Source organism: Siniperca chuatsi, linkage group LG4 (assembly GCF_020085105.1).
Source record: "Siniperca chuatsi isolate FFG_IHB_CAS linkage group LG4, ASM2008510v1, whole genome shotgun sequence".
NCBI classification, from domain to species: domain Eukaryota; kingdom Metazoa; phylum Chordata; class Actinopteri; order Centrarchiformes; family Sinipercidae; genus Siniperca; species Siniperca chuatsi.
In genome coordinates, this window is record NC_058045.1 from 7,421,233 (window position 1) to 7,437,906 (window position 16,674).

Genomic DNA, 16,674 nt, shown 5'->3' on the forward strand with positions numbered 1-16,674 from the left:
ATTAGAGGACAATGCAATATTATGTTTATTATCTGGACTGGAAAATATGCTAAGACAAAATGTAACTCTCCTGGTCTTGTGTATTCGATTCCAGCACCCCATTTTTAGAGTGGCTTTGTATGGGGGCGCTCACTCGTCAAGCAGAAATAGCGGGCACCCTAATTGCTGCGTGGCCTCATGGGGACCGAAGACTCTAGAATATTTTCATCTACAATCTCAGGCAAAGGCCTTTTTCAGAGCTTTCATCAGGGTGTCTGGTTTTTATTCATGTTTTTTTCTCCTTCTTCGTCGTCATCTCTCTAGCTTTCCTGAAGTATTTCTGGGTTCCTTATATGTACCAGATGATTGTCTCGCCGTGCGCATGCATCCATGTTTCACTCTGCCTATTTTCTTCCTCTTGCCTCGCTCTAAAAGTAATTCCTCTGTTTACAGGTTAAATAGTTGGCTGCATTCCATCAGTGTGTGAGTGTTTGACAAAAGGTTTTGGTGAAATCCATTAAAGTTGTTTGGTTACATTTATTTGCAGTGTGTTTACTGGGCCATGAAATGGTAACCAGGAAGCTGGTGGGTGCACCAAGTGCTCTTGTGTGTCTATGGCTCTGTTGATTCATTTTGTGTCTACGTTCTCTGGAGGCAAATAGAATTTTATTTGTGGTTCTCAAAGCACTGAAATATATCATTTAAATATTCAACAGCAATGTATCTTTTCAGAAACAATGTCCTGGAAGAATTTTCACTGGAACTACTTTCCACTAAATAAGTTTTTTCAAGCTTCGATTCAACCAATGTGATTTAGAAATTCCCCTACAGCCAAAAAATTACACTGAAAATTAGTCAACAAAATATTAGCTTCACTGTGAAAATTCATTACAGCATGATACAACTTTACAGTGTACTTTTTTGTAACCAATGATCATGACCACTATCAGTGGCGATTGAGAGCTATGATCTTCAACTCCTTCTCTCCCCTTCCCTCTCCAGTGTTCAGTGAGTTGTGGTCGGGGGACCAAGCAGCGAGAGATAGCCTGTGTTTATCAGAACCAAACCAAAATAGAGGAGGAGCACTGCAGTCATCTGCCTCGGCCGCGGACACAGAAGGCCTGTCGGGTGCCGGGATGCCCCAGTTGGAAGGCCAACAGGTGGAGGGAGGTATGTTTGCTCTTCTCGCCATCTTCTTTGACTCACAAAATAGCCCAGGCCTCCCAGGGACCATAGTAACAGTAACTGCTGCTAGCAGCTGAGACACAAGCACAAACACAGCCGAAGGCTTCCCAGAGGCTGCAGATGTAGGACATGTACACACAGAGCACCTGTCCAATCACCACTCAGTTTATTCTTGTTCAAGAGTAATGTGTCATTTCCTCAAGTGTGAACTAAACACCCCAGGCTGGATCTGTAAAATTGTTTATGTAGTGCACTTCACATTTAGATGTCAGGTTTAAAATATTCAGACAAAAAGGTGAAACAGTTGTGTAGTGTAATCTACAGTACAGCTTTATGCTGAGCGAGTTCTTCTTTTGAAGCTTTTGATCAGACCACACACGTGCATGTTTCAAGAGCACTGTATGATACGTGACACACAAAAGCGTGTTCATGCAAAACACATTCCATACACTAAATCTTATCAAGAATTTGTTTGTTGCTTAAATACATAATATGCTATCTTAATGAAACACAGTAAACGCGGAGATCCAGAGTTGCGGCTTATGCAGCCAAGCTTGGCCTCCCATACAGATGAAAGCATGATGTTAAGAATGGCATACGTCTTGAAGCACAGCAGGTTTCTGTACCACTGTACACTAGTGCAGCCAGACACTGGTAGGGCAAAGGCCGCACATAGAGGAGTCGCTCGGGGGGTGAGGTCGCAGTCATCGTGGAGCCGACCACACTGCCGTGATATCTGCTACAAAGAGGAGGTGCATGCAGCCACAGCACAGTTTTGGGAAACATCTGTGAGCACAACACTGACATATTATTGACTTTTAAGTTGATATTGCTAAGAGTAAACCAAAACAATGAGTAAAAAAGATGCTATAAAGCTCTGTAGAGCTGAGGGGAAAAGCAGAGTCGGGTGATAATTATTTGTGGGTTCATCACTATGATCGACCCTTTTCACATACAAGTAGTTATGCTCCATTGTTAAGATAAAAACATTGATTATAGCTGCTTTGAGGCATGTGTAATCTGTGAATGGGCTTGCACCACACTTTTTCTGTCACCCTTTGGATGAACAATGTTTCCTGATCACCCATTCTTTCAAAAAGATTCCTCAAAAGTCATTCCATCTCCTGTTTGAAAATCTAACATATCCCTCCTCATTTCCAAGTGACTGTTGAGTCCCAAAAGGTCCATGAAGACCTACGTCTGCCTCTCTCCACAAGACTCCCGCCACACCCCACTCTTTGAGCGTGTCCTTCTCCCCTCTCACTCTCTCTCACCGGTGTCTGGAAGCAATCATCTTCCTCCCCATACCCGCGGCAACCATGAAATCCTCAACTAGAGCATAAAGACATGTTTTATATCTTAATATCCATGCATGTGACAACTTTGAAACCTCAGCACCCACTGTTTGAATTATTCCACAGCTACCCAGCCCTCTCAGTCACCTCTGACTGGGGGTGTAATGGGCAACTTGTTAGAGGAGCTTGGGGTGGGAGGTGGGGGGAGGTGGATTGCCAATTGAGCCAAGGACACAAGAATCTTTTATTCTTTTTACTGGTTGTTAGTAATGCTCTGTGCACATATTTTCAGTGTACTATTTTAAATTGCTGTTAGAGGCTTAGTTTATCCAAACTGTCTCCACCCTAATACAATAGAGGTGAACAAAATTGTATTTATAGGGCATACAGCATTGAAAATACATCACAAACATCTACAAAAAAATCTGTCAGCAGTTTGTATAGGGTCTATTTCTTCGTTAGAAAGTAGTTCCAAAGAAAACAAAAGGGTTTAAGGGACACGCTAATCTTTCTATGCTGTGAGCAGCACAAATTAAATTCAGTTAACATCCATTGTATTGGGGTGGTGGCTGAAATCTCAACGGTGGCTACCTCACAAACTGGGCAAAAACCAAAATTATCTGCATGGCTAGATATCGCTAGAGGTAAGTGAGAAAATCTGTTTTGTAATTTGGGTGAACTGACTCTGACAAGTCTGGTGAGGCTCACTCAACACTATCATGAAATAAAATAGTCTCCTAATCATCAATAGTTTCATGATGTTCCCACCGTCTCTGATAAAAGGACTACAGGTCATTTGCAGGAATAGAGAATCATGTTTCTTTAGCTGTGGCAGTTAACAGTCACTATAATCACTTTAACAGCAGGTTCTATTTTCATGCGTTGTAAGATTTTAAAAACCCATTTTTCGATTTGAAGGTCAGATTTCCTATGGTGCTTTTTGTTCTCTTTCCAGACTCAAGGACTTGACCCTTCACATTCAACCACACACTCTGTAATGATAACACACAACTGCAGTGAGAAATGAATACAAACACACAAATACATCTGGAAGTTGTCGGGAAATTTGATAGTCGCTGTATAATGCGCAGATTTTCTGACTGTGAGAAATCACTGAGGCCTGGCACTGTTCTTTGAGGTCTGTAGGAGAGTTAAAGTGAAATCAGGCTGATCAGCTCGAGCCTTAGTGCTTCCTCAGTATGCAGGTATGCTTCTCAAAGCACATCAAAGAGATGTTTGAGATAGACCTTTGTGTGACCCCAGATATACGTCTCACAAAGAAATGACAAACTGGCGTTGGATTTATTAAGTTGCAAATGACAGCTTGAGTTCATGAGCTATAAAACACACCCTTACTTATTTAAATACACTCACAGCCCTACTTAGTAGCTTATGGTAGCAAACTTCAAATAGATTTTGTTGTTTAACCAACTTTGCTTCCACATTGTGCGGCCCAGTGCAAATGCAGATTCGTGTCTCTTTCCCTGAGCCCTTTACTTAGAGATGACATCTCGCACCTAAAAATAGCTTTCCTAGCCTTTGGGAAAGTTTAACAAATATTAAACTGCATGGGATAAAAATTCAAAATACAAACTGTTAGCTGAACTTGTTAGCTGTTCAAGATGACCTGTCAACAGTTTTACAGACATGTCTTTTATAAAGGTGGTATATGAGAAGAATGCTGATTGGCCAAAGAGGATTTTTCTTGTTGCAGTACCGTGGTTAGCCACTGGGACACATTTGCAGCAAATGACACATCCATGCGTTCCACTCGCTCTTAGCCAGGTCCCCTAATAATAATGTCTTTAAAGAAACTGACTCAAGAGAATCTTGGGAAATGAAGGTGAATTCAATGTGCAATTATCCTGTAGTTGCATAGTCTCACTTTAAAGGGGTAATCCAGTGTTTAGCATTCTTCCATAAAGTTGGGGTCAGAGACAGGTTTATAAAAGAATGGTCAAAAATCTAAGCAGCAAAAGGCCGACATATCCTGACTTTTAGTCCATAGTATTGGTCAAACTCCAAAATACTGGATTCTACATTTCCCATAATGCAACTCAGTTGCGTCTTTCATTAGACCTCCCCCACTTCTTTTAAAGGAGCAGTGTGTAGGATTTGGTGGCATCTAGTGGTGAAATTGCAGATTGCAACTATTTGAATACTGCTTGCCTCACCCTCCCCTTCCAAACGTGTAGGAGAAACTACAACAGGCCCTATCTAGAGCCAGTGTGTGGTTTGTCCGTTCTGGGCTACTGTAGAAACATGGTGGTGCAACACGGCGGCCTCTGCGGAAGGGGACCTGCTCCCTCTGTAGATATAAAGGGCTTATTCTAAGGTAATGAAAACACAACGATTCTTATTTTTCAGGTGATTATACACTAATGAAAACATACTTATAAATATTATATTCCATTTCTGCCAATAGCTCCTCCTAAATTCTACACACTGGACCTTTAAAGACTACCCTTCAGTCTGTAACCCAAGTCCAAGCCGAGATAACCCTGATGGCATTTTTCAACCTTTGAAAAGCTCCCTCCAGAGCCACAAAAGACATTATACAACTGTTTACACAGGCTGAGTAGTACTCCCCATGAGGAGTAAACTGAACTTCATGTGTAAAATCAGTTGAGTGCTCCTTTAAGATCAGCTCTGTGAGGATTGAGGTTGGAATGGCATGAAAATAAGTAGTATACTCCCGTTATATTCTTGGCTGTATACTGTACAGTATGAGAAACACAAGAACAAATGTGTATGCCACAAACCAAGTCTCCATTTACTGCCTTTTTCTCAATCAGATGTGTGTTCTGTGTCTATTTTACTAGTGTTCTGTCACCTGTGGAGTCGGAGTTCAGAACCGAGATGTTTACTGCAGACTAAAAGGCACTGGACGGGTCAGACAGGGTTTATGTGATGTTCACCAGCGTCCTGCCATTGTCCGGCCATGCCAAACTGCAGAATGCACACATTACACTTGGGTCGCTGGCGAATGGGAAGAAGTAAGTACAGACTAATTCTTTCTCCCCCGCCCCTTGCTCTCAGTCTCCCAGTGTGAGAAAGATGAACAGATGTTTAAGCGTCTTATTAAGGTTTTTATTGGCTGAGATCTCCGCTCTTCCTCTCTTTCTCTACACCATTAAATGGACGACCTGCAGATACCCTTGCTCTCTTGTGTCAGTCATGAGGGCTTTGGTGATAACCATCAGTCGGTAACTTCTAACAAACCTCAAAGTACCGATGGCCATCATCCCTTTTGTCCTGCTGAATATCACTGTTCCGTGTCACGCTAGCAGTTTTTTTTTTTTTCTTTGCTCATCTTTCTTTAATGTCCTGTGCTTTGTCCTCAAAAGTGAGGCATAAAAGAGAGGCACCATGTAGGGACATAGCACTGTATCCTCCTGCTGGAGGAATGTTTGCGTTCAGATTCCTGGCTGTGTTGCCTTGAGAACTTACAGTCTCATCTCATTCACATATTGGCCCTGAAATCTTTTCTGTTCTCATGAAATATAAAGACATTGTCATAAAATCTACACACAGCTGATTTTCTTTTAATTAATTTTAAGATTCTGGTCCATGTCATTACTTGTAAATGCTCCTATACTGTAAACCATTCCTGGGGACTGAGGGAAACCAGCTTAACTTTTATCTGTTATGGTAACGTCAACCAGAGCTAATGTTGCGATTGTACTTGTGTAAACCTTTACATAATAAGGAGTGTCCAAGGCAAGCAGGAGTCTGAGAAGTCAGTGATGTTCTTACTGAAAGTACAACACTGCCCCCCCTCTGCCAACTCTTCTTCACTTACTGATTTCTTCCTGTGTTACATTTTCCTTTTAGTGTAATGCCACCTGTGGAGAAGGCATGAGAAGCAGGAAGGTGGGGTGCATGGGCCCGGGGAAGACAACCGTCCAGGATGATTACTGTGAGCCGTCGCCCCAGCCACCATCACACCAGCCCTGCAAAGGAGCTCCCTGCCACTACATGTGGATTACAGGCGAATGGTCACAGGTAGGAATAAAAGAAGAAATAAAGCGATGAATTTTTTTCTCAAACTCAATATTTGTTATCTAACTACTACTAATTTACGTAATTAGCTAATCGTTTCAGCACAACATCTACAATCTATATTTCAAGAGAAATCAGCTTAATAAAGGGAAGCATTAATTTTATATTACTGCTCTGTGCAAACATTTACTCATGCCAGTGTTAGTAACTGTCAATGTGTGTGTATCTGTGTGTGGCTCAGTGCTCTGCCAGCTGCGGTGTGGGCTACCAGCAGCGTATAGTCTCCTGCTCCGTGATGCCCTCCTCTCAGGCTCTGCGCCCGTATGCTGCTGCCCAGTCCTCCTCTGGCAGCACCCACTGCCCTGAGCCCCACCCTCCTGGCACCCGGCCGTGCCTCCTCAGGGACTGCCCGCACACAACCTACTGGAAAGTTGGCCCATGGAGCAAGGTGAAACAGAAAACACTTGTTAGGCTGTGAGAAATCCTCTTAGCTAATCAGTATTTTCACAAAACATTTTGATGACTGGTGCATTTTACGGTTCTGCTGATAAATCTCATTTGTGGATTTGGATCTGGTTGCAGCTTATTTGTTAATTGTTTTGTAGCTGTGCAATTGAATGCCTTTGTGTGTATACCAGTGTTCGCAGACCTGCGGGGCAGGAGTGATGGAGCGCAGAGTGGAGTGCGTGACCTCCAAAGGCCAACCGTCCAAACACTGCCGTCATTCAGAAAGACCTGAATCTCAAGCTGCATGTCAAGACAGAGAATGTGAGTCAAACTCCTTCTCTTCTCTTCCTTAATTTCAAATACCCAGAGGTGTTTGGCTGTTAAGTACGTAACTCAAAAATTCTACCATCTTTTCTGAACCATGTAGTGCTTACTGCCAACCGGCCAGGAATGTGTAGAGTGATGATATTAGATTGTATTAGATAGACTGTGCTGTATATGGCAACCAATACCATATCTGACTGCATTTATAGAAGCTCAGCTTTTTTCTTTGGTTTAACACATTAGGCAGAACAGCGACCTCCACTTAAAGCCTCTTGGAGTGATTACTTAGTGGAACAATAAATAGACAGTCAGCAGTTTTCTGCAAATTGTGAAATGGACCATCTGTCAAAATGCCTCAGGGGTGTGTGCTGTGGCCGAGGCAGCCATCATTTTGAACTTGCATTTTACAGCGCTGTAAGGTTCGCTCCCCCACATTTCAGATGTTTCAGTACTGCCGCACTGGGCTGTTTATTCCTGACTTGGCGTCTGCCAAGTCAGGCACAGTCGAAATTAAAATGATATGCTCGGGTGACAGCCAGTTCTGCGGTCAAGTATTAATGCTAATCAGCTAATCAGCGTGATATGAGCTCTACAGCGCTCTGGGAGAACAGAGGAGGCAACACAAATAATGAGACATTTACAACAGCTCTCATTTAAGAAGACGTGAACCAGGTTACAACCCTTTCTCATAGTAGTGTTTAATTTATTAGCTTTTGCAATCTTTCTAAGCATTTGTTGACGACAGATTTATTGACTGGCTTGCACAAGAAGAGTGGCTAAAAATCATGACTTTCAAAGGTGGTGGCAGACGTCAGTGTCAAAGTTTCCTGTTTCTTTGCTGGTGCACTAAAACCTCTCCTTCCTCCCTTCACATTTCTTTTCCCAGGCCGGTTGTTCACGTCCTGCCGAGAGGTCCAGATGAGACAGGGTGTGAAGATAGATGGGGAATACTATCTCAAAGTCAAGTCCCGGATCCTACAGGTGTGTCTGTCCTGTCAGAATTGCTCCTACAGACATCATGACTCAAACTGCAGCTTCCCCACAGGCTCTTATCTGTTGTCTCAATGTGTTTGGCCTCAGATTTATTGTGCTGAGATGCAGACTGATTTCCCTAAGGAGTATGTGACCTTGCGCAGCGGTCAGACAGACAACTACTCCGAAGTGTATGGACACAGGTGTGTATAATGCAGCGATGACCGATAGCCACGTGAGCTGTTCCTCAGTGTAGCTTCAAATAGGATTATGTGATGTGTAAATCAGAATGACTGTTTTGCATGTGTATATAATATAGTGTTCAGATTCCTGTGTTTGTCTTAAATAAATCCTAATACTTGTTGTTCTTAACACAAAGGTTTCTGAACCCCTTTGAATGTCCCTATAACGGCACCCGAAGACAGGACTGTGACTGTAGGAACGACTACTCCGCAGCGGGATATACACTCTTCCACAAAATTCGTCTGGACCTGAGCTCCCTGAGGATAATGAGTGCGTAATTACTGTGCAATTGCCTTACACTGTCTGCTGTAATGAGACCACACATCAGTGTTGTTTTAACCCTCAGACGCCTCGTCCCGTAGTGCTTAATACTGCCTTGTCCAAAAGCCCGGGCTGTCCGAATGCAGTATGTGCTTCTTTCCCCACGCGCTCTCCTCTGAAATCAAAATAATGACCTTTCAGCGCACCATGTTCACATCACTAGGCGAAGGACTTGAAACCGGGCCTCTCAGCACAAACACGTGAGCACGAGAATAAAGGAATGCATGCGTGCACATACAGACCTGCGTGCCTGCTCTCAAGCGCAGACAGACAGTATGTGATGCTGCCTCACTCATTTTCCCTTTGGCAAGCACAAACAAGAAGACCTGAAGACACAAGCGAACACACCCATGCATGCAGCCGCATCAATATCAAACACTTACTCATACTAGCATGCGAGCAATCACACATTCACAGACACACATACTGTACACTAATACACACACATCTTCAGGCCATGTTCCTCTGCTCATTATTACAGTCAGCTCCACCTTCCCTGTTGTGTCCAAGTATGCCTTTGATTAGAGTATGTGGATTAGTGTACTGTGTGTGTGTGTGTGTGTGTGCTGAGGGGAAGTTGGATTAGAACCTACATAGTCATCCTCCCATCCTCTTCGTCTGGTCTGGGTCCTGACAGCACATGTTCCTACCCCTCTGCATGGTACTAATTTGGCTTTCAGGCGGCTTCAGGAGAGCTGAGGGGGGGATAATGAGTTCAAGATGAAGGGAAGCATCTCATGAATTTTATCATCAGTTTATACAGGCAACTTGAAGGGAGGGCAGGAAAAGATACTGGTCATGGTCATCATGTGTGACAATGCAGGATAAATGGGAATGAACAGGAGAGTCAGGGAAACAAGGTTCAGATTGAGTCACTGAATTCGGAATGTAAAACAATTTATACCAGATTTACACCAGTTAATTCACAAATCGACTGTAATAGGAGGGATATACTGTACATAGGGGTGGTTTCCAATAGCTGGTTTCATTATGGATTTGATTCCAGGTTGGTGAAATACATAATTCATAAGCTCTAAGTGAAATAATCTCTCATCAAATCTTTGGTTATTTCTTTTCTCTCTTTTTTGTAAGAGCAATGCACAAAACATTCAGGTAGTCATTATATAATAGCTACATATTGTATCATAGCAAATATAAGTTTTAGTTATTTGAAGGTCATTCTTTGATTTTTACCTTTTGAATTTTAAGATATTCATAACTTTTTTTTATGTAAAACTGTTCAAAATGAAATAGATTTGATTGGTATTTTAAGGGTTTAGAGTTGATAAACAAATTACTTACTGGATTCAAATTCAAACCCCGAATCATTGCAAGAACTTTTTTGCAATGATTGCAATGAAAGAAGTCTTTTAGAAATAGTAAAAACATCTGGTGATGTGACAGTGAAGTGACATCACCCCTGCAGTGATATTTTAAATACATAAACTGTAGTTGAAGATGCTCTGTGTGGTTATTTACCTTAGAGCAGCTGTCTTCCGTCTATGTTTACTTCTGCTGTTGCACATTGTGACTCTAGATTTATATCTTTGCTGTTTACCAGTAACAGACCTCCAGTTTTCCCAGACTCTTCTTGGTCGACCTGTGCCCTTTGCTACAGCGGGAGATTGTTATAGTGCAGCCAAGTGTCCACAGGTTGGTGAAATGCTGTACATTGTGGCCTAGAGCATAGAAATGCTTCATGTGTCTTTTTTTGTGCCATATATTTGCCTGAAAGTCAAAGAAGAGAGCTTTTTACTAAACTTTTGCTACTGTAATTCCCTGGACCTGTGGGGAATATGCCTTGACCTAGGCAATAACTTCCAACTACTCTATTACTCCATTGAAAGTGCTCACCGCATAGTAGTATGTGCTTAAGCCCCTCCTTCTGCAGTTATTGCCATAGACCTTTTCTGGAAATATGAATGAGCTTGACCTTCCTCGTTAAATAACTGCTCAGAAATAACTCAGTCTGATGTGTGTTTTCAGGGCCAGTTCAGCATTAATCTGATTGGCACTGGCCTCAAAGTGGCTGAGGCCACCAAGTGGATATCTCAGGGCAACTATGTTTCTGTCAAAGTCCACAGATCTGAGGTAAGAAGCTAACAGTAGGTTTATAAAATGGTTTTCTTTTGTATTGTATGGTTGTCTTTTGACTGTTGCTATTTGGCTCTTAAAGAATGTATTATGTTATAAATGTATAGTTGTCACTTTACTGGGATGTAATTGTGCTTGGGTCTTGGAGTACTGGGATGAGATTGTTGCTCTGAAATGTCATCTGAATTGCCATGTTGTGTTTCTGTCTGATTCGCTGAAGAGGAATCCCCACTGACATTTATGAAGCCTTCATTCTCTGCGTAAATAGCTGCCCTTTGCCCACTCTTTCCTCTCTCATTGGTCTTTGTCTGTAGGATGGAACAAGAATCTACGGTCGTTGTGGTGGTTTCTGTGGGAAGTGCATTCCCCAGGCGCACAACGGCCTACTCCTTCATGTCCACTGAGGGTCATGCAGAGACCAAACCCCTAAATCTATCCTGAAGACAGTAGCCCAGGAACATGCAATAGTAGTGATTTGTTGGACCCCATAGTCATCTGTGAGTGTGGCGGAGGAGCATTTAACAGTAATCGTCCTACAGTAACATCCCCAGTTCCCAAACGGCAGCTAAAACATACAAGACACTACGTACTGCGCAGTGCTACAGGGCCACTGTCAGGTCCTTCATCCAAACTGCTAACTCTGAAGAAGAGCCAGCAATATTTGCTTGCCAACAGTGTTGCAATGGCCATCAAACATGTCTGCGCTTTGGAACCTAAAATGATTATTATTTTTTTTTTTTTTACACTGGTATGTATTTTTTTTTTAGCATCAAACAAAGGGATACACTACTTCAAAACACTGGGAAAGCAACTACACAAATAGTAGAAAAAACTCTTCAAAAAAGAAATTCTCATCTTTAAAAAATAACTTTTTCTAACGGTGCTTCTGTAAAAAAAAAAAATTGTCTGGTAAAAAAAAAAAAAAATCCAGAATTTTGTGGCTGGAACTAATCTTGTTATATGTTACCTTCTACGGTACATAGATATTTATATTTACAGCTCCACTCCGCATGTAGTTACCACTTATCTAACTGACTTGCAATCAATGAGATAGTATAAAAATCAATATACTGTATGTATGTAATAATCATTGCAGTCCTCTGGTGACAAAGAAGTGCTACAGACAGACATTGAAATAGTATATGAGGGATGGTTATGTTATTGTTTTACAGCCATTAGCCTGATATAAAAAAGAAGTATTAACAACAACACAAAACTCATAGTATTTTTTTGCGACTACTAAATGAGTAAAGGAATGGTTTGGCTTTTAAGCTCATTTACTTTATTGTTGAGAGTCAGATGAGTAGATCAATACCATTCATGTGTGTACAGTAAATATGAAGCCGGTTAGCTTAGCTTAGCACAAAGACTGAAACAGGGGAAAGCAGCTAGCCTGGCTCTGTCTGAAGGTAACTCTGAATTTGCCTGCCAGCAGCTCTAAAGCTCACTAATTAACATGTTGTATTCCATTTGTTTAACCTGCACAAAAACCAAATTGTAAAAAAAAAAAAAAACATGGTTTTATGGGGGCTAGGTGCCAGACTATTTCTTGAATAAGCCAAGTTTGTATCTCTGCAGATCGGAGACTTTGAGAGGACGTGGTAACTATCAATCCTTGTTTAATTTGGCCAATCAGTCAGTCAAAAACTAATTTCACCAATACACCGCCTGAACCAGTTTTCAATCACTTTTTAATTCAGCGAATCACTTCAGAGTATTATTAAGGGAGAGGTACACAAACAACTCACGCTCCATTGTACCAGACAACTTTTAAACTAGCTAGCGCGCCTGTCTAATGCTTATGGCTTGATCAAAACAACTCCTTGATCATAACAGAATATAGTAACTTTTACCACTGCTCATTTTAGAAAGGCCACCGCAAGAAAACTTTGTGTTCTTTGTTTAGATTATCAAACAAACAATGGATCATATATGTTTGTTTCTGGCTTCCAGCATTAGCTAGTGAGCCTTAATTTTCCCAGGATCATCCCGGTGGGCGGAGAAGGGTCCACCTGCAGTCCTCCCTCCTGAGGACCCTAGTTCTGTGAGCCAGTGGGGTTTGAGCATGCGTAGCAGGGTTCTGTTGTATGAAGTAGGCTACGTAAACTTTCACTTATTTCACCTCAGCAGTCCACCAAAATCTGTTTCTGAACAAATCTGAGACAAGAAATAAGCAATCCAGATGCTGAATATTCACTCATATTAGATCTACAAGGCCTAATTTAAAAGTTTGTTCCGACTTTGGTAAGGCAAGGGCACTACTGCACTTCCGGTTTCCAGTGCTTTTCTAGCCTGTTAGCTTACTACTGTAATTTCCCATAGAGGTTAGCGAGTTAGCTAACATTAGTTTGCAGTTTACTGCATACAACCTGTGGTAGCTCATTAGCTGCCAGCATCTAGCTTTCGAACAAAACTTGTGACGTGTGATTTCTAAAATGAGCAGTGGTGAAAGTTCCCATATTCTGTTATGATGAAAAGTTATCTACTTCCACTTTAAAATGTTGATTAAAAACGTTGCTGTCTGTTGATACTTTGATCCTTTGACTAGAGCTGAGACCTTAGGATCTAAACTTTGAGAAACAAGGCAACTTTGCCTGTGCGTGTCAAATCTTCCCCTTCTCCCTATGAGAAAGATGATTAGCTGATTTAAAAACTGATTGACAACTGGTTCAAGCGGCTTATTGGTGAATTTTTTTTTGATTGACAGAGGACTGTAAGCCTCTGATTGGCCAAATAAAAAAATTATTGAGTGCACCTTTAGCCTAGCATCTTTACCTTTGGACAGAGCCAGTTTTGTCTGTTTTCCCCCATTTCCAGCCTTTATGTTAAGCTACGCTGACTGGCTGCTGGCTGACTAGCATCATATTTACAGTACAGACATGAGAGTGGTATCGATCTTCTCATCTTCTCTTGGCAAGAAAGTGAATACGTGTATTTCCCAAAATGTCTATCTATTCCTTTGGAGCTCAAGACTTATAGAAAGAGTAAGTTAGTAACTAACTGCTGATTTCCTTCCAGACCTGCCTTATGTCAGAGGTGAAACGTTAGGAGAACGTGAAGAGCCTTTAGAACAACAACAGATCATTTTAATTTTCATTGTTGTGTATTTCTAAAGTCTGTCTGCTGTCATCTGCTGTCAGGTATTTCACAAAACTACTTTAACCTGCGTAGATGGTCCACTGACTGACATATATGGCTGTCACATAGAGATAGAATAAACAATAGTGCTGTGAGGAAATAGCTGAAATTTTTCAGTATTTCCTAGTGTTTAAGTACAGTATAAACATTTTCTGTGGCTTTTTTAAACCATGAGGATTCTTTTATTTTTAGATTTTTATAGGTGTTTTTCTCTAATTACACCACACAGACAAGTTCTCATCTGTTACACCGTGACACAGTATCAGGTGTGGTGTCTCACCTCACACCCTCCATTGGGCCTACCGTAGGTACCTGCAACCCCTACCTCTCACAAACATCCATACTCTACTGAGATATGTGTTGTAATATATTTATGTTTGACCGTATTTATTCTGTAATGACTGTAGATATGTTCTGTGTTTTAAGGTACAATGACTACTACCAACGGAGAAGCCATTGTCTGATGTTTTTTGTCTTTTGTCTGCTTTGCTAAAAAAGGCATTAGCCTACTACTTTTTGTAGTGTATAACCACTAACCATAAATTAGGATATTTTGAATGGTGCTTTTGGACTACTGGAATTACCTCTGATCTTGAGAAGGAAAACACTGGCTTTTGGCTCTTTAGCAGATGTAGGGTCTACTTATAACACATGTAATGGTCCTCTCATTAATGTAGCTGAAAATGTAGCTGCAAGGTTGCCAGATATATCAGATATGTCAAATAAACCACTGCATGAGGAAATATGCTCTTGAGTAGTACTTAACTCATTATAAATGACTTTCGCCATGACCACTGCTTCAACTATCAAGCAACCTAACATGCTGGCACTCTGATGTTAAGCTTTAACCAAAGTTAGAAAATAGATAGAATAGAATTTTCTTCTTCTCAGACAATGCAGCTTCTTTCGATTTAAAGAATGGCTGAAAAATAAATATAAAGTAAATGAGCAGCTAGAAAACCTTTGGCCATCATTCATTTTTATCATGGTCAATTGTTCTATGAGGTCTGTATCAGAAAGTTAAAGAATACTTGATGCACTATGTGCCATAAATTTTGTAGAAATGTAATCCTGTTTGTTTTTTTTTGTAATAACCGTTAAGATTTGTAACTTATGATATATGTGTATTTTTAATATTCATACTTGAATTGTAAACAGTGTGCTAAATATTGAATGGGCATTGGTACTGAATAGAGAAACAGTGTGCTTGTTTGCCATGGTTTATCCAAAGATGTTTTTACGAATCATATGTACCTACAGTACAGTATGTGTGTAGCCTGTATAAAAGAAATGAATGATTGATTATGGTGCTATGATTACTAATCATACCAATACTGTAAGTCTTGCTACTATGCTAACGCTGTAAAAAAGAAGTAATAATAAAAAATGCTTTTCAGCTGACTCACAAGTTGATTTATGTTTATTTTATTTGCATAATACATTTAACAAAAAACAACATGTTTTGAATTCCCCAGAGGATGAATCCTATTGACATTGGTGATCCCCTGAATTTTCGTCTCGCGCCACCATGAGGTTGACACGTTTGTTTTTTTGTGAAATATAAGAGAGATATATATATAATACCAACTATTGGCTGGATTGCAATGAAATTTGGTATAGACACTAATGTTCCCCATCAGGATAATTTGTTTGTTTGTTGTGATTTCTCATCTAGTGCCATCATCTGGACAAAATTTTAATTTGTCCAAAACTTTGCTAACATCACCGCTTTGTCTAAGTACCCCCTTACAGAACCACTAGCATAGCTGTAAACTATTAGTCTTGTTACAACATTAAAGATCCCCTCAAGACATGTTTTAAGAAATATAAAAATGATTGCTTTGAATATTTAATTTGTGTCTGATATAGTTTTTCCACAAAAGTTCCACAAAAATTACGTCATTAAAATTACATCTACTCTTTCTCTTTAATTAAAAAAATCCAGAATCTATGAATTTACAATTTATTTTTATTTATGTTTATTTCAAAATGTTAACTACTAGACACAAGATTTCTCCATCTTCACTGAAAAGCCCATTCTCACTGTCTCACTGGAGGCTTCAAGTCTCCACATTACACTGTAAGCGTGTAAGTTGCATATTGGACCACAACTAGCTTCGAAACGAGCTGTGATTCCATAAAATCATGCTCATTTGTACACGTCTTAAACTATAAGCATATTCTAAGACAACCACAGAGAAATTTTCTCCCTTCAGCAGATGAAAAAAAGCAGGCTTCTCGTGTCAAACTCTGGACATACATCTTTCTGCGCAGTGAAGGGTAAACATCCAAGTGGCGTACCAAGAGACAATAAAAAATCTGTTAAAACAAAATTGTGTGAGTAAAAACTCAAGTCTTTGGTATCACCATAGCAAAGTTTATCTCCACCACAGGGAGGCCAATAGGTTAATAAAGAAGGGCAGCAGGTCAGTGCTGGCTGGGTGCTGGTGCTCGCCAGATTGTGGCTCCATGTGGATTCACTTAGTGGTGCAGGTTGCATTTCCACAACATGCCTTTCTGGAGTTCAGCTCCACTTAAGAGACACATAAACAGAGCAAATACCTTTAAATCCATTTCTCGCTGAAGTACACATATTCTTGAGTCCTGGAAACAGCTGATGCTGTCAACTGTCCGATGACTCATCAAATTGTTATGAGGTAAGAATGAGGTAAGT

General features: G+C 40.7%; 1 protein-coding gene across 2 annotated transcripts in view; it reads left to right on the plus strand.

The window, feature by feature from the left end:
• Positions 1–15,408, plus strand: part of LOC122874837 (A disintegrin and metalloproteinase with thrombospondin motifs 20-like) — an 89,840-nt gene extending 74,432 nt beyond the window's left edge. For both annotated transcript variants that reach the window (XM_044193256.1, XM_044193257.1), the window contains 11 exons: positions 982–1,149; positions 5,282–5,455; positions 6,294–6,464; positions 6,703–6,909; positions 7,100–7,229; positions 8,119–8,213; positions 8,313–8,407; positions 8,584–8,717; positions 10,330–10,421; positions 10,755–10,859; positions 11,177–15,408. In XM_044193256.1, the coding sequence (XP_044049191.1) occupies positions 982–1,149; positions 5,282–5,455; positions 6,294–6,464; positions 6,703–6,909; positions 7,100–7,229; positions 8,119–8,213; positions 8,313–8,407; positions 8,584–8,717; positions 10,330–10,421; positions 10,755–10,859; positions 11,177–11,266 (1,461 nt within the window). In that variant the 3' untranslated portion in view covers positions 11,267–15,408. The remainder of the gene's footprint in view (positions 1–981; positions 1,150–5,281; positions 5,456–6,293; positions 6,465–6,702; positions 6,910–7,099; positions 7,230–8,118; positions 8,214–8,312; positions 8,408–8,583; positions 8,718–10,329; positions 10,422–10,754; positions 10,860–11,176) is intronic.
• The last annotated feature ends 1,266 nt before the right edge of the window (positions 15,409–16,674 follow it).